This window comes from Aspergillus mulundensis, assembly GCF_003369625.1.
Source record: "Aspergillus mulundensis strain DSM 5745 chromosome Unknown scaffold_0, whole genome shotgun sequence".
NCBI lineage: Eukaryota > Fungi > Ascomycota > Eurotiomycetes > Eurotiales > Aspergillaceae > Aspergillus > Aspergillus mulundensis.
The window spans coordinates 1,400,476-1,428,241 of NW_020797888.1; the positions used below are offsets into that span (position 1 = coordinate 1,400,476).

General features: G+C 52.1%; 7 protein-coding genes across 7 annotated transcripts; all 7 read left to right on the forward strand.

Annotated features, from left to right (window-relative positions):
• Positions 1 to 3,387: 3,387 nt before the first annotated feature.
• Positions 3,388 to 4,451, forward strand: DSM5745_00387 (uncharacterized protein; the record flags this gene model as incomplete). Its single annotated transcript, XM_026742403.1, has 2 exons — positions 3,388 to 4,347; positions 4,395 to 4,451. 2 exons carry the CDS (start codon positions 3,388 to 3,390, stop codon positions 4,449 to 4,451), a joined length of 1,017 nt encoding a protein of 338 aa, XP_026608248.1.
• Positions 4,452 to 4,823: 372 nt separating this feature from the next.
• On the forward strand, positions 4,824 to 5,834 carry DSM5745_00388 (metallophosphatase domain-containing protein; the record flags this gene model as incomplete). The annotated part of the gene is made up of 1 exon (XM_026742404.1): positions 4,824 to 5,834. The coding sequence occupies one exon, from the start codon at positions 4,824 to 4,826 to the stop codon at positions 5,832 to 5,834; it is 1,011 nt and encodes a 336-aa protein (XP_026608249.1).
• Positions 5,835 to 6,979: 1,145 nt separating this feature from the next.
• DSM5745_00389 (60S ribosomal protein uL4) lies at positions 6,980 to 8,264 on the forward strand (the record flags this gene model as incomplete). The annotated part of the gene is made up of 3 exons (XM_026742405.1): positions 6,980 to 7,089; positions 7,193 to 7,287; positions 7,351 to 8,264. The coding sequence occupies 3 exons, from the start codon at positions 6,980 to 6,982 to the stop codon at positions 8,262 to 8,264; spliced, it is 1,119 nt and encodes a 372-aa protein (XP_026608250.1).
• A 7,203-nt stretch (positions 8,265 to 15,467) lies between these two features.
• Positions 15,468 to 18,515, forward strand: DSM5745_00390 (Zn(II)2Cys6 transcription factor; the record flags this gene model as incomplete). Its single annotated transcript, XM_026742406.1, has 3 exons — positions 15,468 to 16,441; positions 16,499 to 17,279; positions 17,484 to 18,515. 3 exons carry the CDS (start codon positions 15,468 to 15,470, stop codon positions 18,513 to 18,515), a joined length of 2,787 nt encoding a protein of 928 aa, XP_026608251.1.
• Positions 18,516 to 18,961: 446 nt separating this feature from the next.
• Positions 18,962 to 20,423, forward strand: DSM5745_00391 (uncharacterized protein; the record flags this gene model as incomplete). Its single annotated transcript, XM_026742407.1, has 3 exons — positions 18,962 to 19,412; positions 19,490 to 20,014; positions 20,065 to 20,423. The coding sequence occupies 3 exons, from the start codon at positions 18,962 to 18,964 to the stop codon at positions 20,421 to 20,423; spliced, it is 1,335 nt and encodes a 444-aa protein (XP_026608252.1).
• A 478-nt stretch (positions 20,424 to 20,901) lies between these two features.
• Positions 20,902 to 23,392, forward strand: DSM5745_00392 (J domain-containing protein; the record flags this gene model as incomplete). Its single annotated transcript, XM_026742408.1, has 4 exons — positions 20,902 to 21,396; positions 21,495 to 21,821; positions 21,905 to 23,182; positions 23,243 to 23,392. The coding sequence occupies 4 exons, from the start codon at positions 20,902 to 20,904 to the stop codon at positions 23,390 to 23,392; spliced, it is 2,250 nt and encodes a 749-aa protein (XP_026608253.1).
• A 516-nt stretch (positions 23,393 to 23,908) lies between these two features.
• Positions 23,909 to 25,795, forward strand: DSM5745_00393 (SKIP/SNW domain-containing protein; the record flags this gene model as incomplete). Its single annotated transcript, XM_026742409.1, has 3 exons — positions 23,909 to 24,052; positions 24,111 to 25,544; positions 25,619 to 25,795. The coding sequence occupies 3 exons, from the start codon at positions 23,909 to 23,911 to the stop codon at positions 25,793 to 25,795; spliced, it is 1,755 nt and encodes a 584-aa protein (XP_026608254.1).
• Between the last annotated feature and the right edge of the window lie 1,971 nt (positions 25,796 to 27,766).

Below are 27,766 nucleotides of genomic sequence, written 5' to 3' on the forward strand. Positions count from 1 at the left end.
GGCATTGGGTGCATTTAGGTAGATACCATCTCTTATCCAATCATCCTCTCTTTCATGTTCCATCCTTTGAACTCTATCCCGTGTAGGCCGTAATCAGACATAGAACGGTAGGCGATCAACCATAGCACCGGTGACCTCAACACTGCTCGGACCTCCCCAACCACGTCAGAGCCCTATCCCAAACAAACTAACTAATCCCTGCTGCATTCCTTCAGGCATCGAAATGCTGCGGAACAACACAAACCAAGTCTTAACCGCCGTATTTTTCCCTCCGAGCCAATAGCCAGCACCAGCCACAAGGTAGGTCGCACCCGTTACGGCCGAAATTAGAACTCAGCTCCCGACATCTCACCGCTAATCTATACAAAGATCTGACTGCAGTGTTTTCTGCATGCCGGCCGTTCCACGTCAGATGTCAGGATTAGCGCCGGCGCTTAGATATGGCCCAGTAAGGACTCCTAGCAGCATAGTATAGAAGTAGGGACCTTGGATGGTGATTGCTTGGTACACGAGCTTCTGAAACGGTTTATAGTTTGTTTCAGGCGTCTACCTTTGGCGTTTTGGTGAGTTAGGTAGCTTTAGTGATGCGGCCACTCGGGTTATGGATCCATGTACCTACTGTTTATAGTTACGGCCTCGGCTGATTGAGGAGTAAACTAGCGCGGTGTTTGGCTTTGAATTTCAGGATATCGAATATCGATATTATTTATGCAACAGTCGTTAATTTGAATGAGACAAGTGTGATGGTGAGCTGTAGGAATCTATATAGGTAGACGGCACGTGACCAGCCGGGACAATTACCAGCCATCCCACTTACAGAATGCAATCATCAATTCCATACCAACGGACACTTATTCCATCCCTTTCTGTTACTGGGGACTCAATACTACTGCAGGATATGAGCACAGGATGAAAGGATAGTCAGTATTATTGTCATTTCATGCCCAATGGGGTCAACGGCATGGTGCTGCAATCCCTTCAGGATAGGCAACTCGGACAGGCGCCCCGCCCGGCCTCATCCGGTCTCACGTCATGCGGGCCAAGAATGCGGGGAAGCCACGGCGATTTACGAAGAAGCAAAGGGATGTCCCTTTGGTTGTTCCGTACGTGATGCCCCGGCAAGTGTTCTTCGGCGACCTGTGCCTCACTGCTTTCCCTCAAGAACTGGACTCCAAGTCCAAGTCACTCAAGCATCGGTATACTTGGATCTACCTTGGCCATTCAAGTCAGCTCTGACACTAAAGCCGTGTGCTTTCTCGATATCAGCGACGTGCTCTTTCCGCCGCAGTTCTGTACCAAGTTCGACTCTGTCGAGTCGGTATGGGTGAACTGAATTCTAGCGGATGAAGCCTGTAAGTCGCTCATTGAATTCAGATTTAGCCAGCCGGGCGCTATTCTTGACACGAATTACAGATTTCCATAGCACATTGGCTACATCCGCTTCATACGTTGACTTCTACCGTCGGAAGCCAGGGATATCCAGTGCTTGCCAAATCTAGCCGCACACTCCCGTACCTTCGGCATCATGAGCAACCCAAGAAAGACAGTGTTGATTGAATTAATGAGCACGCTTGTCCCCATGCCCTCGGACTGCGACCACGTGTCGAGGTACAACCCGGCATTGGCATTACAGAGGAAGCCGTCGATCTAATCGAGCTCTTCGCTGATTATATTTGCGAACGCCTGCACAGAGGCGTACGTGCATGTCCAAATGGCGTACCTGCATACAATGCAGTGGTCAGTATTTGTTCAAGCCTGTGATGATCTCTGGCCAACGTACCTGGACAACCCCCTGACGCCCCGTTGTCCTCTCAATATCAGCCTTCGCCGCATCCCCAGCCTTAAGGTTGCGCACGGCCAGAACAACGTACTGTGCTGATGCCGAGACAAGATGGCGAGTGGTCTCAAGGCTCAGACCTGAGTTTCCGCCCGTGATTATGTACATCTTTCCAATGCATGAATGCTTGCCAACTAGAAACGGCAGACTCCGTTATTGCTCGGCGGTTAGGCGCAGTATCACCATCTTGATAAGTGATTTCTGAGAATGTTGCCAAGGGTTCAAAGAGTCGTACAAACGCTCTCGCTGTGCCTAGTAGTGCGGTTTGCCTGAGTATGGCACTGGTATTAATACAAAAAAATGAATCCGAAATAGCGCAAAAGCCGCGAGCGAGATCTTGATGACAGGAGGACGCCCGGGCTTTGAGAGTATACCTTCGTTATCTCCTCCTACATACAAGAGGCTATACTAATTAGCGAGCTTCTTCTCAGGAAACCATCCTCGGATTGGCCAATAGGATATTAGCACCTTCTTTCAGATTAAGCGTTGGTGGGCTCATCCTTCGAGGTTAGTTGCACAACTCATCCTCGCCAACCAGATATTAGGCTCCCATTTAGGGATCTATATTGGGCTGAGCGAGAGAAAGTACGGGCTGGGCTGTTAGCCTGTTACCATTGATGGGATTTGAGCCTATGATGGCTGTGGCCGAGGGCTAGCGGGTGTTATGCACTGAGCGATTCCACCTAGAAGGTCAGGGCAACGGACAGTACTTAACTTAGGTGGAGTTGTACCAAAGTTATAACTTGGGATGACTGGACTGACAGCACAGCCGGTCATTGCGAAGACGAGCATTGGATAACATTCTCCGGCACCTACAGCTACGGACGGGCGTTCCGCGCCCATAGACCGGGTATAAGTCCCCTGCTCGATCTTCTTAAGTGACAGCCACCGCACCTCACCGTCACCGACACTCAAACTTTAAGAACACGATGTCCAACACAGGAGTATTATGGATCGACCCCTACAAAGACTTCGTAAGATGCATCCTCTGTGGATGCGCCACGATTGTCCCACCTCCGGCCCCAGTCTGGCTGGACACCGTTCGAGTCTGTGAGTTGTTCTCTCCTGCCAATTTAACCGCGCAGTCCATTCTGATTGACGGAAAGTGTACCAGTCAAATTGCGGCGCTGTGCTGCTCTCCAGACCGTACAGTACACACCCTAGGTTCAACTCGCTGGTGACTCGCAAGGGCAGGACAGTATACTGGAACTACGCCGGCCAAGACCCCTGGGAAACGCGGTATTGTTGCAGTCCCCCATCGGGGGAGTTTTTCGTCATGCATGATCACTGCTGGCTGTATGCCCGAAGATCGTTGTGTCGGGACATGGGCAAAAGTCCGCACTTGCGAAACGCATCCCTCGACCTGCGGGCCTTTTACAACCTGCTAAAGGAGGTACCGCCTGCTAGGGGTATGTCTGCCTGCTGTTATCTTCTGCTTAAATCATGCGAGCCTTTGTTGTTCACAACTAACGCAAGAGATGATGCATGAAGATCCGGCATACCCAGACCCGGCGAATTACCACCCGTGCATATCCCAAACGGTAAACCAAATGCTTCGAAATGCAAAGATATTTCCGCAACCCACCGCAAAGGTGAAGAGTCGTCTGGAAAATGGCCATAACCCAACAGATTTGTTTGGCCGATTACCCCTTGAGACCCGCGAAGAGATCGCAATGATAATGTGTATCCGGGACTTTTTGAACCTCCGTCTGGTCTCACGAGCGATGAGCGCGGTCTTCCATGACAGCCACTTCTGGAGGTCTCGGTTCAGGGAAGCAGGGGACCGATGGTTTATAGACACTGATGCTTGGCATGGTGGGAAAGGCCAGGATACCGACTGGCGGCTTCTATACCACGCTACATCAAGGTTCGCAGATAGGTCCGAGACCACAAGCAAGGTATGGGAAGTGGTGCGCTGGATGAAAGAGACTATTGCCGCGAAGAAAGGCCTACGGCTACCACCTTTGGACTTTTCCGGGCGGGCCTTGCAACATTACCACGGAGACTCATCTGCCGAGGGAAGACGGATCGAAAGAGCCCAGGTCTTGCCCAATCTCACCGCGATTGGAGTCACGTTTGTCACTGGCAACTCCACGGGTAAAGACTCAGAATGGCTCATGTCAGAGATCGTCGCACTGGAGCTGATTACCAACGGTCCTCGAAGTGACACTATAATTCTTGGCTGCCCGAGGAAAAAGGCGAAGACTCTTACATCCCTTGGGATGCAACGCAAAATGGCCATGTACCGTAACTCCGGCAGGAGGAAATATCGAAAGCAGCCGCCCGAGTGCCCATTCACCGGCAAGGTTGTCCGTGTTATGTTAGAGGCCAGGGGTTTCATGGGTTTCCGGATCGAATACTTCGTCGAGAAGATCTCGTCTATAGGCGTGTGGAGGAAGGGCGACCTTGGAAGTTTGAACGAACCACAGACATTTGGCATAGAGGACTACGACAGGTGTGTGTTTGATATGGTCTTGGAAGACGTGCTTGAGGTCGTTGCGACGTTCGAGGTAGGATGCTGTCTCTTTTCTCGTTGAAGATGCTAATATGAGTGCAGGGTCAGGCGTTGGTAGACTTGGGTATCAGAGGGCATCGCCCACTCCCAGTTGAATGAGTCCCTTGAATGCCCGAAGACACCCTTTGAATGCTTTCTTCCACGGAGTGAAATAATTCTAAGCCGAGTCAGCTGCTGAAGGAAAGCACAGCCGACGACAATGAGGTCCCCCAATATAATATGGATGTAGTAGTAATTCGCCCTGTACATAAGCGAGTAGTGTTAGCACAGAATACTATTTATTCTTACCCAATGTTCACAAAGAGCAGCCTGACTTAGGGAACACTGTGTTGATATTTGGTTCTTGTCAATGTCTTCTCATTTTGTTGGCTGAAAGTTGCCTCCGTAAGATCAACCATGATCAATTCCGAGCCAGGATAGTTGTAAGTCAGTCCTACGGCCAACCGTTCCGAGTGAGTCAAATCTTGCACAATGTTTCCTCAGAGTAACCTCCTTATCAGCCTCTCTCACTTATCCTTCATTGACCTCCCTCCTCCTATCAATCATCTCAGCATAGATCCTTTACCTTCCGACATCAAAACCCGTTTCCTCATCATTTCCGACACCCACGGCCACGAACTCCCTACCGGATACTCTCAGCACGAGGCAGACGTCGCCATCCACTGCGGAGATCTAACCGACGGAGCAAAACTCGACGAGTTCAAGACCGCTATCACGCTTCTCCACAGTATCAAAGCGCCGCTCAAGCTCGTCATCGCCAGCAACCATGATTTCACCATGGACATTCCCGTCTTTCGCGGAAAAGTCGCCGAGATAAGACCGCCAGTTGAACGAGAACTAATCAAAAAGGAATACGGAGATTACGGCGAAGTCAGGGAAGTATTATTCCAACAAGCCGGAAGCAGTGAGATCATCTTCCTAGATGAAGGCTCCCACACCTTCACACTACCAAACGGCGCTTTACTGAAAGTCTACGCCAGCCCGTACACCCCATCCCTCGGCAACTGGGCTTTTGGAAACTGGGGCTTCCAGTATCCTCCGGAGACGGGTCATACATTTGACATTGCCAACGACGTTGACATTGTGATCACGCACGGCCCGCCTAGAGGGATCATGGACACCACATGCACGGGAGTACGGGCCGGTTGCCCTAGCCTCTTCGAGGCCGTTGCCCGAGCTCGGCCTCGTATGCATTGCTTCGGTCATGTCCATCAGGGCTGGGGAGCGAAGCTCGTAGCCTGGAGGCCGAAAATCAGCGAGAGACCTTCGAATCTCACCAATATCGACAACGGGAGGTCGAAAATCATACGAAATCTGTCCCAAGTTAACCTTGGAATGAGCGTCCTCGAGACCAGTCATTGCACCCAAGATGAGTATCCCCTAAAGAATAAATCTCACACGTTGTTCGTTAACGCCGCCATCGAGGGCAACCATTCTCACCCGATATGGCTCGTTGATCTCGAGCTTCCACCGGCCGTGTAAATGCATTTGATACTTGGATATCTTTTACTCTAAGGATAAGAAATCCCAGGAGAAATGGAATCGAGAAAAGTAAAAAAAAAAGAGGAAGCAAAGGTAAAAGATACCAACGCCGCGCTTGGATCAAAAGATAGTTGTGCTATACCTATACAACCCTCCTTACTATGGATACATAGAATACGCAATGTTAGAAATGAGATTAACGCAGCCTTCCATGCCAAAACTATTCAGCTTATCCAGTAAGGCCTCACGCCCAAGTATGTCCGGCATAGCCATATCTCCACGACATTGAAGCCAAAAGTGAGGACATTATGTCGAATATATATATATATAGCTGTTGCTTGCTTGCTGAACCAAATACAGTGAACGAGCGGATTGGCCAAGACCGATGTACTGCAGAGCATTATGAGCAGGAATCTTCCAAACATTTCATTCTGTAAGCTGCTAGGAAGGAAATATATAGATGCTTAGTTGGATATGTATGGCGTTCAGGAAGCAATCATCTTGACGGATACACCAGGATTGAGATACTCTCTCAGGCTGCAATCATGTAAATCTATAACCGGTAGAGGTACAATTAAAGGAAGGATACTATTACTGCTCATATGTGATTGACGAGCTCAAGCGCCATCGACGCAGAGTGTCTGGCGTCGGGTAATACGGGAGCTAGAACAGGACAGCAATCCGATTGACAAGATCGAGGGTCAAGCGAGAGTCAGGCAATAGCATGCTCTGCTGCGACTGACCACTGCGAGACGAATATTGAACAAGAGAATCCAGAGAGGACTTGAACTTCATGGTTGTGCAACCACTCATATGGCCCGGGTAATATGTGGCGAGTAATCTGCAGCCCCCTTACCTTCTAAGGGCAAGGTCGTGAGAGAATCACAATTCATAATCTCTTCAACCTACTGTCAGATGCTCCGAGGCAAGAGTGAAGCCAAAGTTGAGCGTTCTTGATAGCTGTTGCGGATGCCTGGGGTACCCACCGCGGCGCCAAGCCACGCTGACCCAAAGCGGACAGGGCTTAGGGCATTCCCGCACAGACGGGCCGGAGAGCAAACTAAGCGAAAATTTCGATCACTTCGTGAGCGACTTCGATCCGCCCGCAACCTCGAAAGCCGACAACCAGCCTCACGTCGACAACAATGGCCTCTCGTCCTACCGTCTCTATCGCCTCCGGTGAGGGCAAGCCCACCGGGGCCACTGCCCCCCTGCCGGCTGTTTTCAACGCGCCCATCCGTCCTGATATCGTCCAGTATGTGCGACCTTTGTTTTCAACGTGGGAGGATTGAGGAAAGACGATTGGAGATGGGGAACCAATGCGAAGAAGAAAGATGGGACTGACGGTTGGATTATAGGCAGGTTCACACCGGTATGGCGAAGAACAAGAGACAGCCTTACGCTGTGAGCGAGAAGGCTGGTGAACAGACCTCCGCTGAGTCCTGGGGTACCGGTATGTTTGGATAAAGACGCAATTGGAAAGCAAAGACGGCGTATACTGATTTTTCACCCTCAGGCCGTGCTGTCGCTCGTATCCCCCGTGTCTCCGGTGGTGGTACTCACCGTGCTGGTCAGGCTGCATTCGGTAACCAGTGCCGTTCCGGTCGCATGTTCGCTCCCACCAAGGTCTGGCGCAAGTGGCACCAGAAGGTCAACCTCGGCCAGCGCCGCTTCGCGACTGCCTCCGCCCTGGCTGCCTCCTCCGTCCCCTCTCTCCTCTTCGCCCGCGGCCACCGCATCGCCAACGTCCCCGAGGTTCCCCTCGTCGTCGACTCCAAGACCTTCGAGAACGCCGCTGTGACCAAGACCAAGGCCGCCGTTGCCCTCCTCCAGGCCCTCGGTGCCGGCTCTGAGCTCGTCAAGGTCTCCAAGTCCCGCAAGCTCCGCGCCGGTAAGGGTAAGCTCCGTGACCGCCGCTTCCGCCAGCGCCGCGGTCCCCTCGTCGTCTACAACCCCGAGGTCGACGGCAAGGAGCTCGTCCGTGCTTTCCGCAACATCCCCGGTGTTGAGACCTCCCCCGTCTTCAGCCTCAACCTCCTCCAGCTCGCCCCCGGTGGCCACCTCGGTCGCTTCATCGTCTGGACCTCCTCCGCCTTCGAGGCTCTCGACACCGTCTACGGCACCACTACCTCCCCCTCCGCCCTCAAGAAGGACTACCTCCTCCCCTCCAACCTCGTCGCCAACGCCGACCTGGCCCGCCTCATCAACTCTTCTGAAATCCAGTCCGTCCTCCGCGCCCCCAAGGGTGAGGCCCGCACCAAGCGCGCCAACGTCCAGAAGAAGAACCCTCTCCGCAACAAGCAGGTTATGCTCCGTCTTAACCCCTACGCTGCTGCGTTCTCCAAGGAGAAGCTCGGCCAGAAGGCTGTTGAGGGTGAGAAGCCTGCTCCTCTGGCTGACGGCTTCCTCAACACTCTCCACGAGAACTAGAGGACTCGCGCTTTCTCTCTTTTAAGGTCATGTTGTTGATGGTTCGGGATTCGGTTTAAAAATGGTAGCAATAAGCAAATGAACGGATTTGCCAATACCCACTTCGTCTTTATTTAGGTCTCACGTGTAATGGATATGTAATGATTCACAAGAGCTGGTGTCTTGTAGCTGTTACCCTCAATGCTCGAGTAGTATCCTTACTATAGACTCCATAGCTGGCCTGGGCAGCTGCAATCCCTTGGCAGTGGACCTTCAGGCCCAGCCCTCTGCTTATTCATAACCCACCTACGCTGCAGGCCTCAGAATGATCGACTCGCCCTCAACGGCGCCGTTTCTAGACCAGGCCACTGGCCTGTGAGGTCGTCCAGTCTTTGACCTAACCTCGCAAGAGTATCTGTGTTCGGTCTAGCTCCAACGAACTATAGCACTAGATCTCTATAACGAAATGTCTCATATTTCAACCGGCAATTTATCAATGGACAACGTGGAGCTGCTAATGCTATACCACCCCATAATATTACTACGCTACCTACCCCGTAGCTTATCTTCTCCAGTCTTCTTCCGACTCGGCCGTAGGTAACCGTTATGTACTCAGCATGACCATGACGTCTCCTGCACACCGGTGACCTTGTTCTCGGAATATCGGGTGTTACATCCATATTGTTCGGCCAAGTCAGAGCCTCGTTGGCAGCTGGCGCTGATGGTCTAGCCTAGCCCGGAGGGAACTGGACACCAGGAACAATTCTTTCGGGTGGCGATATACGTCGGCGAAAGCCTTGATGACACCAAAGCCAGCTATTCGCTGATGTGTCCCGCATCAGACGTCAAGACCGTCGTCCGAATGTCGCTTTTCTGCCCGGTTTCTTCTTTCGGGGTTATAAAAGCCGTGTATGAAGCAGTGGTATGGATGGTATAGAAGGGGCGTAGTTTGTAGCTTGGGCGACTTGGAGAACCGGAGAGAAACCGGGCAAAGAGGTGTTTGGATCACCAAGCCGCATCTTTGTCTCTTTGGAGCAGGTGAAAAGCCAAATACACCGCTCATCGAAGTGAGGGTGCATGATCTGTATCTAGGATGAGCGCTGCGTCAAGCCTTCCCTTTCTGAGAGCATGACCGAGGGCCTAACATGGCTAGTCGGCTTTAACTTGAAGTGAGGCCATTGAGAACAATTGACAATGACTTGTTTTTTCCCGTGCCCTGTGGCGGAATACTATATCAGTCATTTTTGTTGACCGAAACCAAATTTGCAAGGCCTGGAAGATACGTATAATGACGCCTTCATCAGATAGACTAATACGCAAGCGGTAGTGAAGAATGGGTGCCAGGTCTTCCATGTTGATCGACAGGTTGCCTAGAAGATCTAGATTTGAAACCGTTCAACCAGCGCGGCCTGTATTCGAACAATGGACATTATCATGCTAGGTAAAACATGATCCACCGCCAAACTCGCCTCGACGCCTCTCAAAGCCTAAGCAGATTTTGTGATGCACTAAGACTAGCTTAGGCCTAACCACGGAGTAGGGCATTCATACCGAGAGCGAATCGGTGTAGGAGTAGTAGCGCACAGATTTTCCCGATGGCTTTTACCGATCCTAGGCCGTTTGATTTTGGAGGGTAACGTCGCCGCATTGTTGAATTTGAGCTTCAGAACGGCTCATATATTGCTCTATGGCGGAGATTTGATGGGTCTTCGCGAAGAAGCGACAATGTTCGAGAAAATGTATAGCTGAGCTATTATGTAGCATCGACTGGAGCGACGGGAATCTTCGAACTAATGAGAGTCGTATCCGTCTCCGTGCGCCGGGTAGGAGTAGTCCCTGTACGACTTCGACGATGTACCCTGCGTAGGCTGTGCTCGGTACATATTACATGCATCCGATACAATCAATTTTCGCCCATAGTTAATCGCCAAGGAGCAGGCCGCATGATGTCAAGGGGATTGGAAAGCCTCACAAGTCAACAAGGACGAACTCAACGGGGACCGGACCGGTGAGACCGCATCGGCCGTGTGCGTTTTTTGATGCGCACAAGTACCTCCGTAAAAATGGTATGTTGTGACCTGATGTCCAAATCCCGAGCGAATCCGACACTTGAAGGACATATGGACCTAGCGGCGAATGACTACCGTCTAGCTCCACCCGGTACTTGGTAGGATCAGAGCCCGTGCATGGGGAACCCAGTTCGTGCGGTATGAGGGAATTGCGAACCGCCCCTGGGCTTGTATATTAAAGTCAAGACTCCAAGAATAAATCTGGCGCCCACAAACCATTGGCGCATAAGCGCTTACACTAGTCCTCGGGGCCATAAAATAAGACGACTGAAACAGCTTACCAAAGGATTCCACCCGCAGTCTCAAAGTGCCAATCCGGACATCTTCTGGCTTTAATCTCAACATGTCGGAAATCCCGGGCGTATGCTATACTGACGACTCATGCAGGACAGGATTGGTATTGTGCCGGTACACTCTCCCCTTCGAAAAAATGTCTTGTTTACTTCCCTGCAGCTGTTGATTCCTGTTGATTCGCCCCATATGGTGTAATGTAGCTGCCAGCGATGTTGAAAGACAATTGGATTGATATTCCGTACATCATACGTGAGGATAAGGTCCCGCAGTGTGGAGGTGCGTCCTCTGTGTTTTCTCCACTCGTGGACCGCCGTGTGATGATTGATAGGACGACCGACGGTGTCGAGACCTAAATAGCCTTTTCTCAGCTTCATGTCCTCTAAATTGCTAGAGAAGGAAAAACGAAGTTCAAGGTAAGGTGGCCATACACTTACTGCCATAATGTGCCATTACGAAAGACGGATTGCGCGCCTTTTTCTGACATGAGTTAGCCTCATGGAGACCCACAAGGACCGGTGGCTAATGCTTATGGGCACTTTCTTGTTTAGTAAGGTGACAATTACTCGGCATTTTGCTGCGAGTCGCCCATACCTAACTCTGTTGGGGCCTAGCCACGGCAAAGCACCCCAGTTGGATGCATCTCGATCGAGGAACAACGAGCGGTATGGGAGCGCGAAGAATCAATGGCTATAAAGGGCTCACCGGTAATAAGCAGGGGTAGGTTGACAGCGCAACCAGGAAGAGAGATGATTCCTGCACGACAAGCGGGGACCAACTTTTGAGGAAGACGGAGGAGGCTGAGGTGTTTGTCGCTGTAGAAGGAAGGCACGTGAGGAACTCGAGCATTTCCACCTCAGCAACAACTGAATCCAACAACCCCGGCACCAAATGTCCGGGATCGCAATTAAGGCTGCCAAATGCTATTAGAAACGAATTCCGGGTGACTTTGCTGCCACATTGACTTGTTGGTCTCGTTGCTTGTCAGTTCGAAGATCCGGTCGTACAGACAGGGACCATGCATGACCAGCCTCTCGAAATTACCCTCCAGCACTCTCTCGCGAGTCGCGCATGCAGCCCGGCGGGAACCTACAGCTCGATCAGCCAGCATTCCCTTGCAGCGCCGCGGCTACCGACCAAAACCCGGTCGAGCATCGAATTTCGCGTGCCGCGGAGGTTGATGATGTGGTCCCGAAACAATCTTCCACAATACCAGATCCTTGACTCAAAGTCCAAAAGGTCAGTGATCTACATCCTAGTCCTTTAGGATCCTGGCCTTGCTCGGTGAGCTTTCGGGGGCCAGTCGGTATCGTGCTGCTTTAGCCTCTTTCTCCTGCTGCTGCAGACCCCTTCTGGTCCAATTTTTTAGCGTCAGTTAACGAGCGACTCGGAGCGAGTGCCCTGAGTACAGAGGTAGACTCGCTGTTTCGTTTGCTCCTCGGAGTTTCAAAGACCAAGGGTTTACTGATATTAAACCGTCCCATGGCATAGCTTTTCGGTCGGAGTTGAGCCAGCCGACCAGACTCCAGAGGCCGACAAGGGGATAACGGACGCCGTTGGCGCTAGGGCGCAACGCCGCAAACCAAGAGCAGAGCGGCCCCGGGGCGGTTTACTCGATTCTTGCGCCTGTCAGCACGATAGCGGAGACCTTGGCCTCCGCGTTGCTTAAAGGAATAATCCCGGCCGCAGAGAGGGACGGCTGATTGGTGTGAGCAGTACTTTTTGACGATGATCAAGATCATAGTTCACCCAGATTCGCTCATCTTTATACCTCCGTACCGGGCCTAGGTCCGAGCGGAGACATGGGAAAGCTGAAGGAATCAGGGTGCATGATGCTCAGCCTAAGCTGCTCCTCTAATTCGTCGACTTGTCCCGACAGGGCTCTCGCGAGGTCCAAGGGATGGAGGAGCCGGGCCTGATAGGACGAGTAATCTCGCTATGCTCCGTACGCACGGATAAATTGGATCTAAACTCACATCGCACCAATGACCTTCCATACGGAGATATTTCTATTCGTTCGCTGGAGCGACGGCGACTCTGAGAGACTAGGACAGACTGGCACATGCCATTTTTGGAGGTAGTAGTCCACCCGGAGCGGATCCTGACTCGATGTCACCGAGAGCAGCGCAAATTATCGGCAGACAAAGGGGTGGTATACGGGGCCAAGATGGAAACAAAGAGATGCTAATAATAATAATAACGAGACTGCAGATCTGATCGCCAGGGCTCGAGACTCGATCCGGTAGGCCAGCAGCATAGAATCGGCCGTCATCGAGTCGTGAAACCGGGAGTTAGTCTCACCATCCCAACTGTGCTTGCAGGAGCCGACCACGGGTGTTTCCACTTAGCGCAGCCATCCCCGCGAACGACCAGGACGAACTGCGAAACAGAGCTAGTCTCACTCTCAAGTCCTCGGTTCTCTGCGCTTGCGGTTGTCTTCAAAGAGACAGTTACCCACTCCCTTGAAGCTTCCAGGGGTCAGATAACGAATCCTACATGCACAAGTGCCAGCTGGTCAAAGTTTATCTTCAATCACAATGCCGCCAATGAGCTAACGAGGGGATGCCACCGAGAAGCAGTCCAGGAGAGTAATCTCTGACCCTCGATGACCTGAGTAAGAAGCAATCACTCCGCAAATGATTGGTATGGCTGAAATCCTGTCAGTGCACGCAGGAAGGACAGACCAGGGCCATACTGATGATCGACCGATGGGCCTAGCGGGTGAAACAAATGAAAGGAGCTCAAACATCACGGGGGCATCCGCCGTTCTGACATTTGGTCAAGACCAGACAAGGTTATTTTCATATGCCGTCCCGAGGATGAATCCGTCCCAAGTATGGTCAGATGGAGAGGGAAGGATCGTTTGAAACGCCGTCAGAAAATCCTGGTTGCGGGGCGCAGGTGGACCTCAGGCCAGCCAAGTCCGAAGCGGATTGATAGAATAGGGAAGAAAAAGCAACGAGCAAGGGTAACGGTGAGCGGCGGCAGCTCAGTTAAATGAATCCATTGCCGGACACTCAGAAGTTGGGCGCAGGGCCGACTGGCGTGGCTCAAGCAAAACATATGGTGGTGGATCGACATCCAGGTGGAGACTGTATCTCGGTAGGGGAGTGTCCGAAAGAAAGTAAATGATCCATAGTCGAAACACGACGAGTCTGAATCAGCCCTGGAGAGCGCTGTCACGGGTATGGGTGGGATTGGGATCATATCGTGGATTCAGATCGCAGACACCGTCAGTCAACCTGTTCTGCTTGTCTCGAGCTCCTCTCCCTCTCCGCTCTCCCTCACCACCACCACACCACTCGCTTCCATTTTCTTCCCCTCAGTTCTCGTTTCTTGCTTCAGTTTCTTGTCCTTCAAGCCTAGTCTGCCGAGTGTTTCTTAGTCGGTCCGTCCCACCCGTGTGTTCTCCGCGCTCCCCCTGTCTTCTGCAGGGTTCTTGTACCAGGGCATCCATATTCAGCGTCAAAGGCGACACCGAACCTGGGCATCATTCCCCCGCGTCCAAGCCCTCACGCAAAATACCAGTCGCAGCCCTGACAGCGAATCGCTGATCCTCGGCCTGGCCCTTGTTCCGTCGTGATTTTGTCGCCGGCATGACATCTCTCCCAGCATTCATTGTTCTTCTCCGTTAGCGGCTGCAGCAACCTGGCCGACATTAGACCTCCTGGTCCAATAAGGTACGTACGAGCGGCTCCTCACTGTTGGTTGTGTGTCTCCCCTGTGAGAGTACATTACTCAAGCCGAACAAGGGGAGTGGGAGAGAAGAAAAGCAAATTAATGGGTGTAATTATAGAAACTATCCACCTTGTCACCACCCCGGACTGGTATTTGCCTCTTACTGCATTCGGATGTGGAGGCTACATCTGTTCGGCAAACGGGCGTCTCTCTTTTCTTTTTGCCTCTCGTGTTCATGGCCCCCAAGGCTTCCCACCCGCTCTTTCTCTGACTGAATTGCAAGCTGGAGCCCCAAAGCTACCACCCTTCTTTGTCATCAGGATCTTGCACAAACCATTTGCTACGTGACTCGGCCATTTGCGGCTTGGGGCAAATCACGACTGTTGATCCCGCTGGAGTCCATACCAATCTGGATAGACGCCCGTTGCTCAAAGGCCTCTGGGGGCTCCGGCTGAGATCCTGCAGTACCCAACCCTGCTGTGGGAAGCTCGTCCCGAGAAAGAAACTAAGAAGAACGAGTTTCAGGGCCGTTTGCGCCATGAGTTTCCACCTCTAGATCTCACTCGTGTCCCCACTGAGGCCCACTCACGCTCGTCTATCCTATTCCTAGCGTACGGGAGGTTCCAGCAATCCGCGTGGCAACGGCCTATCCTATTGTGGAATTTCTTTCTATTGGTCTTATTGTGGACGACGTCCCTATCCGGTATCACGTTCTGTCCCTGCGCCGGATTATATACCGAGCCTTGACCTGGGGGCTTTTCTTATCTCCAAGCCGGATCCAAGGCTCTGACCCGACTACCTGGATTGCGGCCTGCCACTTGCGTTCTACTCCATCCTTCCTGCAGTCCTTACTTTGTTAACGGTCTGAACGTCACAAAAGATCCTGCAGAGTAAAGTTTACCAACGAAAAGCAAGGTGTGTACTTCCTTGATCGGGTAACCTCACGGGATGTGTCCACAAACTTGTCTACATCAGTGACTAACCATGCGCCTTTTTCTCAGATTGCCTCAGGTCTAATTAGGGCTTATTTCACGACTTTCACTCATTTAATTTGGATGCCTCAAGCCTTCTGGTAAGGTCAATACCGACGTTCGTCCCCGGCGGCGCGTTCCTTCCCGTTCGTTAGAGGGTTCGGCAGTACGAAGACGACATTTGTCCTACACGAGAGGAACCGAACCGAACCGCCATGTCATCGGCCTACTATATTGGACCCTTCGGGCGTATGTTACCTGTTGCCGATGGGCCCGCGGAGCAAGAACCGGATCGTCCAGCTAACCTATCAGTTTCGGGATCCCATCCATACCAACTTCCACCTCCTCGCACTTCAGCACCATTACAGTTTGGAACAGACCCATTTCTGCGTCCACGAAACCGGGGCGAACGGGTCGACGAGGAAGAGGGCCCTTCCGGCTACTCTAGGAATTCTAGGTATCAACAGCCACAGCCGAGCGAGCAACTTCCCTCAGTCAGCCAGCTTCTTACGCCCGCCGCGCAATCAAGCCGGTCGCCGTCACCCTATAACCCAAGGGCTTTCGGAATCTACTTGGCACCAAATGACGGTAGAGAGTCCCCCGAGCGATTACGCTATAATGGAACAAGCACACCCCGACCGCAGGCGCGTGCAGCAGGCCTTTACGAGAACTCTAAAACACATTCCGATCTGATAACCTCGCCACAGTCTCAGAATCTACCTCCTATATCCCACATCTCTACGCACGCGGGTGGCAACGATGTTTCTAGGTACTTAGGCAATAACTCGAACTCATTTCAACCCAGACAGCCTGCTGGTTTCCATGGTTATAATGAGGAATCCAACGATAGGAACACCGCGGCAATCCCTTCATCCAGTCCAGCCGAGTCGACCCACCTCACTGCTACTGGTAAATCAGCAAAGCCTCAAGTACGCCTGCACGTCGTCGATGAACGATACATTGAAGGTGAAGGTCTTTGTTACATATACGCCGATGGATCACATTGCCCTAAAATAGTTGATGGCATGCCGGTTAACGCCAATTGGGGCATTACGAAAGCGGGCAAGCCACGAAAACGACTAGCTCAGGCATGCCTTACATGTCGCGAAAAGAAGATAAAGTGCCATCCAAACCTGCCGAAGTGCGACCAGTGCCAGAAGTCTGGGAGGGAGTGCAGATTCGAGAGTGCGTAAGTATTTGACCAACAAAATGGAAGTCACGAACCGAAATCCTGACCCCTTACTAGGCCTCGTGGTCACCGCGCAGCATCCAGGGCGACGCAGTTTACAAAGAAATACGATACAAGAGATAATGCTGCAGTGGGGAATCCTAACAATGCAGGTACCTCCAGTTCACTATATTCTGTTGCAAGAGCTTCAGGAAGCTCTACCTCTCTCCCAGGAACCAATTCGCAGTCTCCCCTATCTGATGATTCCATGCTTACGCCTTCTGCTGTGGATAGCAACCTTGAGAACACCACGGATCTCGACCATCGTTATGCAGCAAGGCTGCAACAGCCTCCTGTCGGACATGGACATTTTTCGCGCCATTCTATGAGCAGCGCCGCCAGTTCAGCTTCCACTGACTACGCGGAAATATTGACGGAGATCAAGGACCTAGACGCCCATGATCCGCTGGCTGCTGACTGGAAAGCAGGCCCTTATGCTATCGATCCAGAATCCGCAAGCCATTATACCGAAATGTACTTCTCATGCGTGAACGACCGCTTATACTATATGTTTCCTAGGAGACGGTTTCTTCTCTGGCTCAAATCATGCCATACAAAGTCTCTTGCTGATAACATGCTTCTTTACTGCATGATGTCTCTGGGTTCTGTCTTCTCGGACCGCCCTGACAAGATGGCAGCGATGAAGAGGTTCTCCCGCACTGCGAGATATGCACTCGAGCATAGCCAGCACAATCTTTCCTTGCAGCTTGCTCAAAGCCGTATCATAATCAGCCTCTGGTACTATGCGGTTGGTGCACTCGTGAAATCCTGGGATGCTGCAGGCGCCGCAGTGCGAACAGTATGTGGCCTGCGGTATAATGTTGAATTGGGTGGAGTCATCGTAGAGCAAACCCAGCCCTGTGAATACGGCCTACATCCCCAAGCGCTAATCGAGTGTCGCCGACGGACCTTCTGGATTGCTTTCTTGACTGATGTGGGTAACCTCAATCTTTCCTCTTCTCTCTAGTCTCGGTATAGCCCTAACTAACCCATAAATGCATAGCGCCTATCATGCTTCTACGCCCCGTCAACAACCTTCATCTCCTCCCAAACCGCTTTCCTTCGCCTCCCCTGCCGCGAAAAAATTTACGAAGCCCAGGAATACACCACAGTTCCATTTTTCCAAACCTTCCTGAACCAAGTTCCATCGCAAACCCACGAACTCTCCAACCTAAGCTCCATGGCCCTCCTCATCGACGTAATCTCAATATGGGGCGACGTCTCCGACCACGTCTTCCGTCTATCCTTGATTCCCGCAGACTCTTACAACAAGCTATTCGAGGACTTCTACAGCACCATCGTCCACCGCTCAGACCAGTGGCTCTCGCGACTCCCAACGTACCTAACCTTCACAGCCGCGAACCTAGAGCGCAGTATCCAAGCCGGCAAAGCCGACCCCTTCATCTCCATCCATCTTTTGTACCACGCCGCCCTCCTAAAACTTAATCGGTACGCTCGCGCGACCCTTCTCAGACCGGGCATGGCAAGGCAGTACGTCCACACAGCCCGCAACCACGCGGCCGAGATCCTACGCACCGCCCTCGCGCTCGAACGCTACGCCTTCGATCCCAACGTCTCGCCCTTAACAACGGAGCCAATATCGAAGATAGGATCGCCCTTCATCGACCCTTTCGTAGGCTACGTGGTCCTCTCCGCAATCGACGTCCTCAGCGCCGGCGGGCTTATCGCCGATCTCCCCGAGTGCATCAACCTGATCCGCGGCGGCCTCGATCTCGTGCGTGAACTCAGCTGCTGTTGGGGCAGCACAAAGCCGCTCGTGTCGCTTATTGAGGCGCGGATCGAGGCGTTGATCGAGGCTCATCATGCCGTGGGTTATCAGCAGGGGAAGGTGGCCTTCCTCTTAGATGGGCCGTCGCTGGACAGTCAGGTGCAGAACGGTGTACAGAAGCAAGATTCATCTGGTAATGAAGATTTGCTGTATGGGGGGTTGCCGCGTGAGCAGCTGTTTCTGGCGTTCGGGGTCGTGGATGTGTCGTTTTCGTTGGGTAATGTGGTTTGGGTGAGGGGGGCTTGAGATGCGTGGCCTCGAGGCCCTCTGGCGCACTCTGTATTGATGGGTTGATGTAATGGATGGATGATGCTTGGAGTTAGAGAGTCCGTTTGATATCGGCAGGCCGGATCTCGGACGGCTTGGGATCATGATGATGTGAAGCGGATACGGGTTCCGACTGAGCTGTATATTAATAATTTACTCCAAACTAAGGACATATAGGTATAGTTTAATCTGCACTGACATATCGTGCAATCGTCCCCTAAAATCGCTGATTCGTTGAAACCCTAACTGGTATCCTTCCACCGGAATTTCATCCCAGCAAAGATCCTATGGGATGGGACTTAGCCCGTTGGACCACCCTTGCACGAAGAAAGCATAAGAATCAATCGGACAAGAACCCCTCAGTCCATCTTTTCCCCTCTGGCTCAACTTCGACTCACCTTGATTGATCCATATCCGCCACCAGGATGTCTCTCATCGACATATTCGACTACGAGGCTGCTTCGTCCGACGAAGAATACGAGTCTGAAGCTAGAATGGACGAACCCGCTGTAGAGAGGGCATCGTGGGGCTCGGATTCCACCGATAAAGCGTGCACAGAGACCGGTAACGCCACGCCGGATGAATCGTCGCCATTTCAAGTCGATGAGATGCCTCAATTCATTCAAGCTGAGAAGGCAGATACGGAGGCGTTCAATACCGACGTGTTTTCGCCAATTAAGTCTACCGAGATATCTCAAGTCGAAAAGGTAAAAACGGAGGTGTCCATGGCCGATTTATGGTCACCTCAGGCTGAAAAAGCGGGCGCGGGAGCATCCTACGCCGATGTCCTTATGGAAAATATCAGCTATGTCATTGATCCTGAAGGAGAGGTGATACTCCTGCTGAAAGACGGCGATCGGCCGTTCGCTGTTTGGGGTATGTATCGTCGCCGTGTTCATGCACGCTGTTTGACCCTGGTCAATTGAGGCTAACGATGTCACCACGGGGTCAAGAGGATGAGCCGGTTGTCTGGAGTGAATACACTGAGGATATACCACCACGGCCTGCGCCTCCAAAAGAACGCTCCAAAACAGTCTCCTACCGAACCTCAGAAAAACACCTCAAGTTTGCATCACCGGTGTTCCGGTGTATGTTGGAGAATAACGGATCTCAAGAGTCGGCAAAGATGATTGTTGTGCGCTCTTTCAGCTCCGAGGCGCTCTTGATATGTCTGAATATCATCCATGGCAAGGTTAATACAGTACCGCGCCGGGTGAGCCGCGAGCTTCTAGCCAGAATCACTGCTGTGGCGGAGCACTTCGAATGTCTCAATACACTAAGGTTCTGTGCGGATACGTGGTTCAAGTCGATTAAGAGCATACCTCGCACGGAGTATTCGCGGGACCTCGTGGTATGGCTCTGGATAACATATGTCTGGGGCTGGACCAAGGAGTTCGATCATACAGCATGGACAGCCATAAATCATGGGTCCTGTCCAGTGCCCTCGCTGGGACTCTCTTTCCCAGGCGACTTAATTTGTAAGAGACCCAGTTTGAGCAATTGGCTCTGCTTAGCTGAATCGTTCCAGGCGCACTCAATGATTGCAGAGAAGCAGCCATTCAACGTACCATCGATTTTGTGCACGACAAGCTCAACCACAGTCTGGGCGATGGCTATTGGAGACTCTGCACGGCTCACAATAGTCGATGTAGGACGATACTGGTGGGCGGCTTGCTGCGGTATATGCACGAAGCCGGCATGTATCCGAAGCCCGAGGCGCCTTTCCGGGGAATAACATGCGAAGGTCTGAGAGAGAAAAACGCTGACGCTTATCAGACCGCCGAGAGAATTGACCTAGGCTGCAAATGCTATCGGACTTACATCGTGGAGATGGAAGAAAAGTTCAAGAATTTCGTTGATGATTTCGCGATCTCTGCTAGGAACTAGGCGCGGGGGTTGCTAGGCTAGTATTGCGTTGTAATCTGGTAGGGTCTGCTTGGTAGCAAGAGATCAGGGAACCCGGTCACTTGTCAATCTTGGGGGAGATAGGAGCATATGAATATTAAGCTTGAGAATTTGCAACCGATTCGTAAGAAATAAGTCACTCTGTAGATGGTTGTAAGAGAAAGTAGCGCCGATCCCACCTGCAGGACCAAGAGTCGGAGACAACGTCACCTGCAAACCGGTGGAGCATCCGCCCGCCACTCCCCGCAAAGATTCAATGGAAAAAAAAAAAGTCGACGTTGATCACCAACAGCGCCCACAGCACGTCTAACCGGGAAAATGAACCGCAGAACCGTATGAGTGGAAGGAAACACTATTGAGCTACCCAGCGTCGGAATTGCGGTGCTTTGATACATTCTATGCCGGCGTGCAACCCCTCGAGTACTAGGTAGAAGACGCCGACACCTCGAACTCGAACGCGATGAATCATACCAGCGGACGCACAGCCTCCGATGGCGCCGATAACGACGCCAACGATGCAGAAGCGTATTCCCTCCTGATGGCATATCCCGAAGAGTCTGACTACTACGCCCTCCTCGGTCTCCCCCGCGACCCTCCCCCCACAGATGGTGCGATCCGGTCGGCATACCGGACGCTCACGTTAAGCTTCCACCCGGACAAACAACCGTCGGAACTGCGCGACGTGGCTGAGCAGCAATTCAAGCGCATTCAGGACGCGTACGAATCCCTTATAGACCCGCAGAAAAGAGTCGTGTATGATCTGTTAGGCGCAGAGGGAGTGCGCAGGGAATGGGGTTTACGGGGATCAATGGGACGAGGCGGCGAACTGGAAAGGCAGGGGAAGCAGGCTCAGGTTGGGGTCAGGGCGATGAAGTCGGACGAGTTCCGGGATTGGTTCCTTGAAATGATGAAGAGGAGAGAGAGGACAGTGCTTAATTCTATGGTTAAGAGTAAGGTATGCTATGCTGAATACCCACTACTATTCTACTATACTTGTTGCTTTGAAAAGACTACTTGCTGTGACCGCCAGGACTCTTGTCTAACGGCTTAAAGGGATCTTTGGTTGTGGGCGTCAAAGCTACGGATATGATTACCGTGAACAAGGACGGCGACGAAGTATACCTAGAAATGCCTTCGCCGAAACTGTCAAATTTTGCTGTGCGGTACTCCTTTGTGACGCCGTTCCCGTCGCTCCAGACTGTTTTTGGGGAGGATGAGAAAGAGGATGATGAGATGGAGAACGGGGAAGAGGCAGGGAAAGCAGATAAAGCTACTGGCAGGCCCGAATTGGAGATATATGCTGGTGTCGCGGGGGGTTTCCAGCGCCTCTTCAATCAGGTCGAATTTGAATACGAAGATGGCGAGACTGAAATGCGAAACGTAAGTCTGCTAGCGTCCGTGCTGTTAGGAGCTGCTACTGATAGAACCTCGAGGTCCCTCTCCCTTTGCTTTTAAGTACACAGAATATCACCCTCGGGGCCAGCACCGACCGAGTAATTACCGACCGAAACCCCAAGGGCCTCCTCAGAAGATGGCCATTTTCATATTTTCAGAATACGCTCGTCTCCGTTGGTGCTACTGCCCTGCCAGAAACCACGTTACAAGCAAACGTGACCAAAAGCATCGTCGTTACGCCTGGGACGAAGCCTTTCAACGTGGTTCTTGGGACTACCTTCAGTCGCTCAATTTTCGAAGCTCCACCGATGCTCAACTTGCAAGTGACTAAAAGTATTGGCCAGAAAAAGACTGCGTTCTGTAGCTGGTCCAGCGGATACCTTGATTGGCCTCTTGTGATTCAAACATTGTTCTTACCTTTTGTTGGGGAGGATGTCTTTCTTGAGCATCAGGAAGTAAGCCAGCTCCAAGTCGGAATTGCCTCTCAATCACCGAAGCTTTCGCCTGCCTTTGTTGAAGATGATGAAGAAGACGTCGCGCGGTCTTCCGAAGACGAAGAGGAGGACGAATACGAGGTAATCCGCGCAAGGAAGCGCGAAGAAGAAAAAGCCGCGGAGGCTTGGACTGTTGCCATCAGTTCGTCACCAGTCACGAACGGCATTATTCTCAAATATTCTCGGAACATCTTCTCCGGATCAGCGGCCACTGATGCTCTCTCCCAATGGAGCTCTGAAAAGCACTATGCGTTGCCGCCAGCCAACGAGCCGCGGTCTGTGCGGCTCGATGTCAATGCTACCGTCTCTATGAACTTATCGCTCGGCTGGAGTATCCACGGTTCTCGCCAGGTCAGTGAACTGACCCGCATGGGATTCGGGGTTAGCATTCAATCTCGGGGTCTCATCTTGTCCCTATCATGGGCCAGACTAGGGCAGAGGATCAGACTTCCGATTGTGATTTGTGCTATGGATAATGTCACAGCAGACTCTGCTACCCTGGTCGTTCTTCTGCCATGGCTAACATATTGCGCGGTCGAGTTTGGGTTCATTCGACCCAGAGAAAGGCGCAATCGCCGAAAGCTGATTGCCAAGCGGCAGAAGAAGCTGAGGCAGCAAATTCCCCGGAAGAGGTTGGAAAGCGCACAGGCCATTGAGATCATGGCCGACCAAGTGCGACGACGGCAGGACAAGGAGTACAGCCGAGGGGGTCTGGTCATCACCAAGGCAGAATATGGCCACTATCTTTCAAAACGGAATGCTGACACGGAGCCCGCAGTGACTGATGTCACTATTCCGGTAGCCGCGCTGGTGGACCATGGCCAGCTCAATATATCCAAGAAAACAGCCAAGGTGTGTCTCACTATTTTCCCTTGTCAGTCTTCAAGACTCAGAATATTGATTTTCATACAGTTCCACATTCTTGGATTTCACGACCCGGCCCCTCTACAGCAGAAGACGTTGAAGATATGGTACCAGTACCACGGAAAGGAACATTACGTCGAGGCGAACGACGCAGAAGGCGTAAATTGCCCTATGCGGTCTCATCTAGTTGCTGCTTGAAGCATCTTGGAAACATTTAACCTTACTTATATAGGGCTGCGCGAATCAGCCTGCCTACAACAACCCTTGTATAACATCTCCCCAATTTGAACGGCCAGCATGCGAAACTCTTCTCATGATCTTGTATTATCTAGTTGGATTTTGAACCACCCATCATGTATCCTGGACATTGGTATATTTCCTTGGGTGAATTAGCGAACTATTAGCATATAGATAACACTCATAAAGCATTACTAAAGCAATATGTTTTCTCTTCCGCTCGGTATTGTTGAAATAATTCCGTGAAGCAGTAGGGGCCTCACCTACTCCGTAATTATCCTCAGATGTACCGACGACGGCTTATAGCGGCGCCCCAGATGTCCCCTTCGGGCCGTTATCTAATCGTACGGCGTACGAAACCAGCCAATCCCGCAGTCCGCCGCCAGTCCCATCGAAAAAAGCATCAAGCAGTCGTCACTTCATCAACAACGTCTCCTTTCCCACTCACCTCTCTCTTCTTCTTACTTCATATTCACAATGACTTCCATTGCAGAGGGACTATTCAAATCATTACCGAAACCAAAATACACAGGTGAAGAGGAGGAGCTGCCACAACATGCCCAGCGAGGACCGCGCATAGTCGGGCCGGGCCAGCTTGATGAGACACAGATTGTTCTCCGCGTTAGTCTGCCCCAAACATCTCTACTAAGCTACAATGCTAATATTTGACCGTTAATAGAGGACCGGTCCCCCTCCATACGGCAACCGAGCAGGATGGCGTCCCAGAGCGCCCGAAGATTTCGGCGACGGTGGCGCGTTCCCCGAGATCCTCGTCGCGCAGTATCCCCTCGATATGGGCCGGAAGGGCACACCGTCAACATCAAACGCGCTCGCCGTGCAAGTCGATGCGGAGGGAAAGGTCAAATACGACGCTATCGCGCGCCGCGGACACAGCGATGACCGGATCGTACACGCTTCATTCAAGGATTTGATCCCGCTTCGGCAGAGGGTGGACATGGGCGAGGTATCGCTGGACAGGCCGTCAGAGGAAGAAGTCGAGGCGCAGATGGAGAAGACGAAGAACGCGCTTGCGAGTCTTGTATCGGGAGCTGTCGCTGCGCAGAAGCCGAAGAACGTGAAGGGGGGCAGTCGGGCCGAGCCTACGTTTGTGCGGTACACACCGGCCAACCAGATGGGTGACACGAGTCGGAAGAATGATCGCATTATGAAGATTGTGGAGCGCCAACAGGATCCCATGGAGCCGCCGAAGTTCAAGCACAAGAAGATTCCTCGTGGACCGCCATCGCCGCCTCCGCCAATTATGCACTCGCCGCCGCGCAAACTTACAGCAGAGGACCAGGAAGCTTGGAAGATCCCGCCGCCTGTGTCGAATTGGAAGAATCCTAAGGGTTACACGGTGCCGTTGGACAAGCGATTGGCAGCTGATGGACGAGGTCTACAGGATGTTTCCATTAATGACAAGTTTGCGCAGTTTGCAGAGGCGCTGTTTACGGCAGATCGACATGCTCGTGAGGAAGTCCGCCTCCGAGCCCAGATGCAACAGAAACTAGCAGAAAAGGAGAAGGCACAAAAGGAAGAGCACCTCCGCGCTCTAGCCCAAAAAGCCCGCGAGGAACGAACCAGAGGCCAAGCGTCCCGTGCCTCTCGCTCCCCCAGCCGCGATCGCAGCCGCAGCCGCAGCTACTCCGACGCCTCAGTTCGATCCCGCACCCCCGATGAAGACGAAGAAGCCGCACGAGAGCGCGAACGCATCCGTCGCGAGCGCCGCCAAGACGCAGAACGCCAGCTTCGTCAATCACGCATGGGAACCGAGCGCCGCATCCAGGCAATGGCGCGCGAGCAGAACCGTGACATTTCAGAAAAGGTAGCCCTCGGTCTCGCAAAGCCGACACAATCTTCCGAGACGATGTGGGATTCCCGCCTCTTCAACCAGACCAGCGGAATGAGCACTGGATTCAACGAAGACAACCCGTACGACAAGCCGCTGTTTGCCGCGCAGGACGCCATAAACAGCATCTACCGCCCCAAGCCGCAGGCCGACTTTGACGACGAGGCCGACGCAGAGGGTGAGATGAGTAAGCTTCAGAAGTCGAATCGGTTTGAGGTCCTTGGGAGAGCAAAGGAGGGATTCAGGGGTGCTGCAGATGCAGAGGTTAGTTTCTTCCTTTCCTTTTACCCGTCTTCGCCACTTTCACGCAACAAGTGCTAACTATGTCGTGTCTATAGGAACGAAGTGGCCCCGTCCAATTCGAGAAGGATACAGCCGATCCCTTCGGCATTGACAGCATGATTGCAGACGTTACTGGCGGTGCTGGTGGAGCAGGGCAAAAACGTTACGGTATCCAGGAAGCCGAGCCTGAAAGCCGGGGGTCGAAACGAGCAAGGGTGGATGAGGAGGATTAAGTTATCTGTTATCTGCATTGATTGGCGATCTATCTACATTGCTGGTGGTACACATTGGGTCTTGTTGCAGCACTCATAATATAGATGGGAGGGTAGGGTAGTATGGCCACGTCGATTGTGAGCCTGGTTACAGTTAGGGAATCAAATACCCGATTGAATAAATATAAATGCGATATACCCTGGCATCTGTTGTGACCCCTTATTCGGCGTTGATTTCAGCTTGGTGAAGTGTTGCTTACTGGTCAATGGCTCGGTCTTCGTGTCCGGCCGTTGGCGTTGCATGCATGAGCATAAGGTCGATGTAGAATACCCGGGGTCCGTTCGGACATCAATTGGAGTCTGCTCTGCTTGGGATTATACTTGTGCGACGCACAGGCTGCAAGCATACATTATTAGCCTGCTCTCGATGAGCACAACTGCAGAATGTACCCCAGAGATAAGGTAGAGGAGATAGAGATCTTTGCTACGGGGCTAAAAAAGCCATTGGAGAGCACTTATCTCTAGACTTGACCTCATTTTGGCTATACTTACATTGAGTATTAGCACGGTTGGAAGTGATCCCGGCGTGCTATTTCCAATTCCCTTGGACTCGTATGACGTCTAGCATGCAAGGGCTGCGGGTAGAGGCAGGACCCTGGACACCATAGGTATGCACATGCCTAGGAAGATAAGGAACTTGGAGTCCGTATCCCAATGGATCTGCATGGCATGCAGCGGAGGTCAGGAGATTATCCACATCGAAACCAGCATCATTGCATCTTAGCCGGTATCTCTCTGCGGCGGTTTTGAGTCAACTCGTTACCGTCCATTGCGCTCGTCTCCCCTTCGACAGGAAGGTGTGGAGTGTACCTATTATACTTGAAGACATACAATTGTCCGAGCAATTTAGGCCGGGGGAACGGGCTATTTCTCCAAATCGGGGCACATAGTATGCCAGATCGAAGTAGCGTATACGTAGGCTCGGTGCTAGAACGTCTTTAGAATAGGCGGGAAAATCATAGTTATCTCAGGGCGAGCATTGATTTGCTCTTTGACCTGCAGATGTTGATCACGGACCATGGGTCTAGAAATATCTTGTTATCTAGCTGCAAGCAGTCGCAGCAGTCGCTGTACAGGACAGTTGATGGCGGAAATGTCCGTCGGATGCTCGGACTAGATATGCCGTTGGAGATATGTAGCAGCAAAAGCTGTGCCGCTGCACACAACGATGCCTATTATCCGGAGACAGGACATGACGACATGATGCAGCTGTCCGACTACAAATCGCCTCTGAAACGCCAAGGTGCAATACATTACATCGAGGTACTTTGTACGCAGATGTTCCGTACTATCGCAGCCTGCGCAGGTCACGATCTCGAGGAACGATGGCCGGCCCGATAGACCAGGGTCAGCAGATTATGTCTCCCTGCGCAGAGGCTGAGCTGAAGGAGAGCCGCCACAAGCAAAGCAAGGTACCTTTTCGCTTGCTTGGATGTTCCGATGGTTAATTAATAATTTCCAAGCCCTTGACGAGGATCAGGAGGCTTCCTCATCCTGTCACTATGACATACAGGGATTCCTATAATATTCGACAAGGGTTAGTTGACTGACAGCTTGACTGATTGGACAGCAAACGGAATGGAGGGGGTGATCATTTGTTTGCTAGCTTGTCTAGGCTTTGGCTGAGGGAGGAGCGTGGTCAAGGGCAGGGTAACAGATCGCCAGCCAACCAGAACCTGGTCTTTGCGACTTCTAGGGCACAAGCCTGGCTCTCGGACCGCTTTCTGACAAGGTCATGAGAAGTTCCAGCCTCCAGGATTTTTGGGATTCTAGACGTAGCGCTGCAAGCGCTGGTCACAATAAACCCTGGATTCGCTGGAGTTTGGGATATGTATTTTGAGTTGCCCAGGCTCAAGCTGATCTTGATGAGTTGGGGTTCGGCCGATAATAAAAGGCTTCATTAAGCGGGGACTATCGTGCTGATAGCGCTTG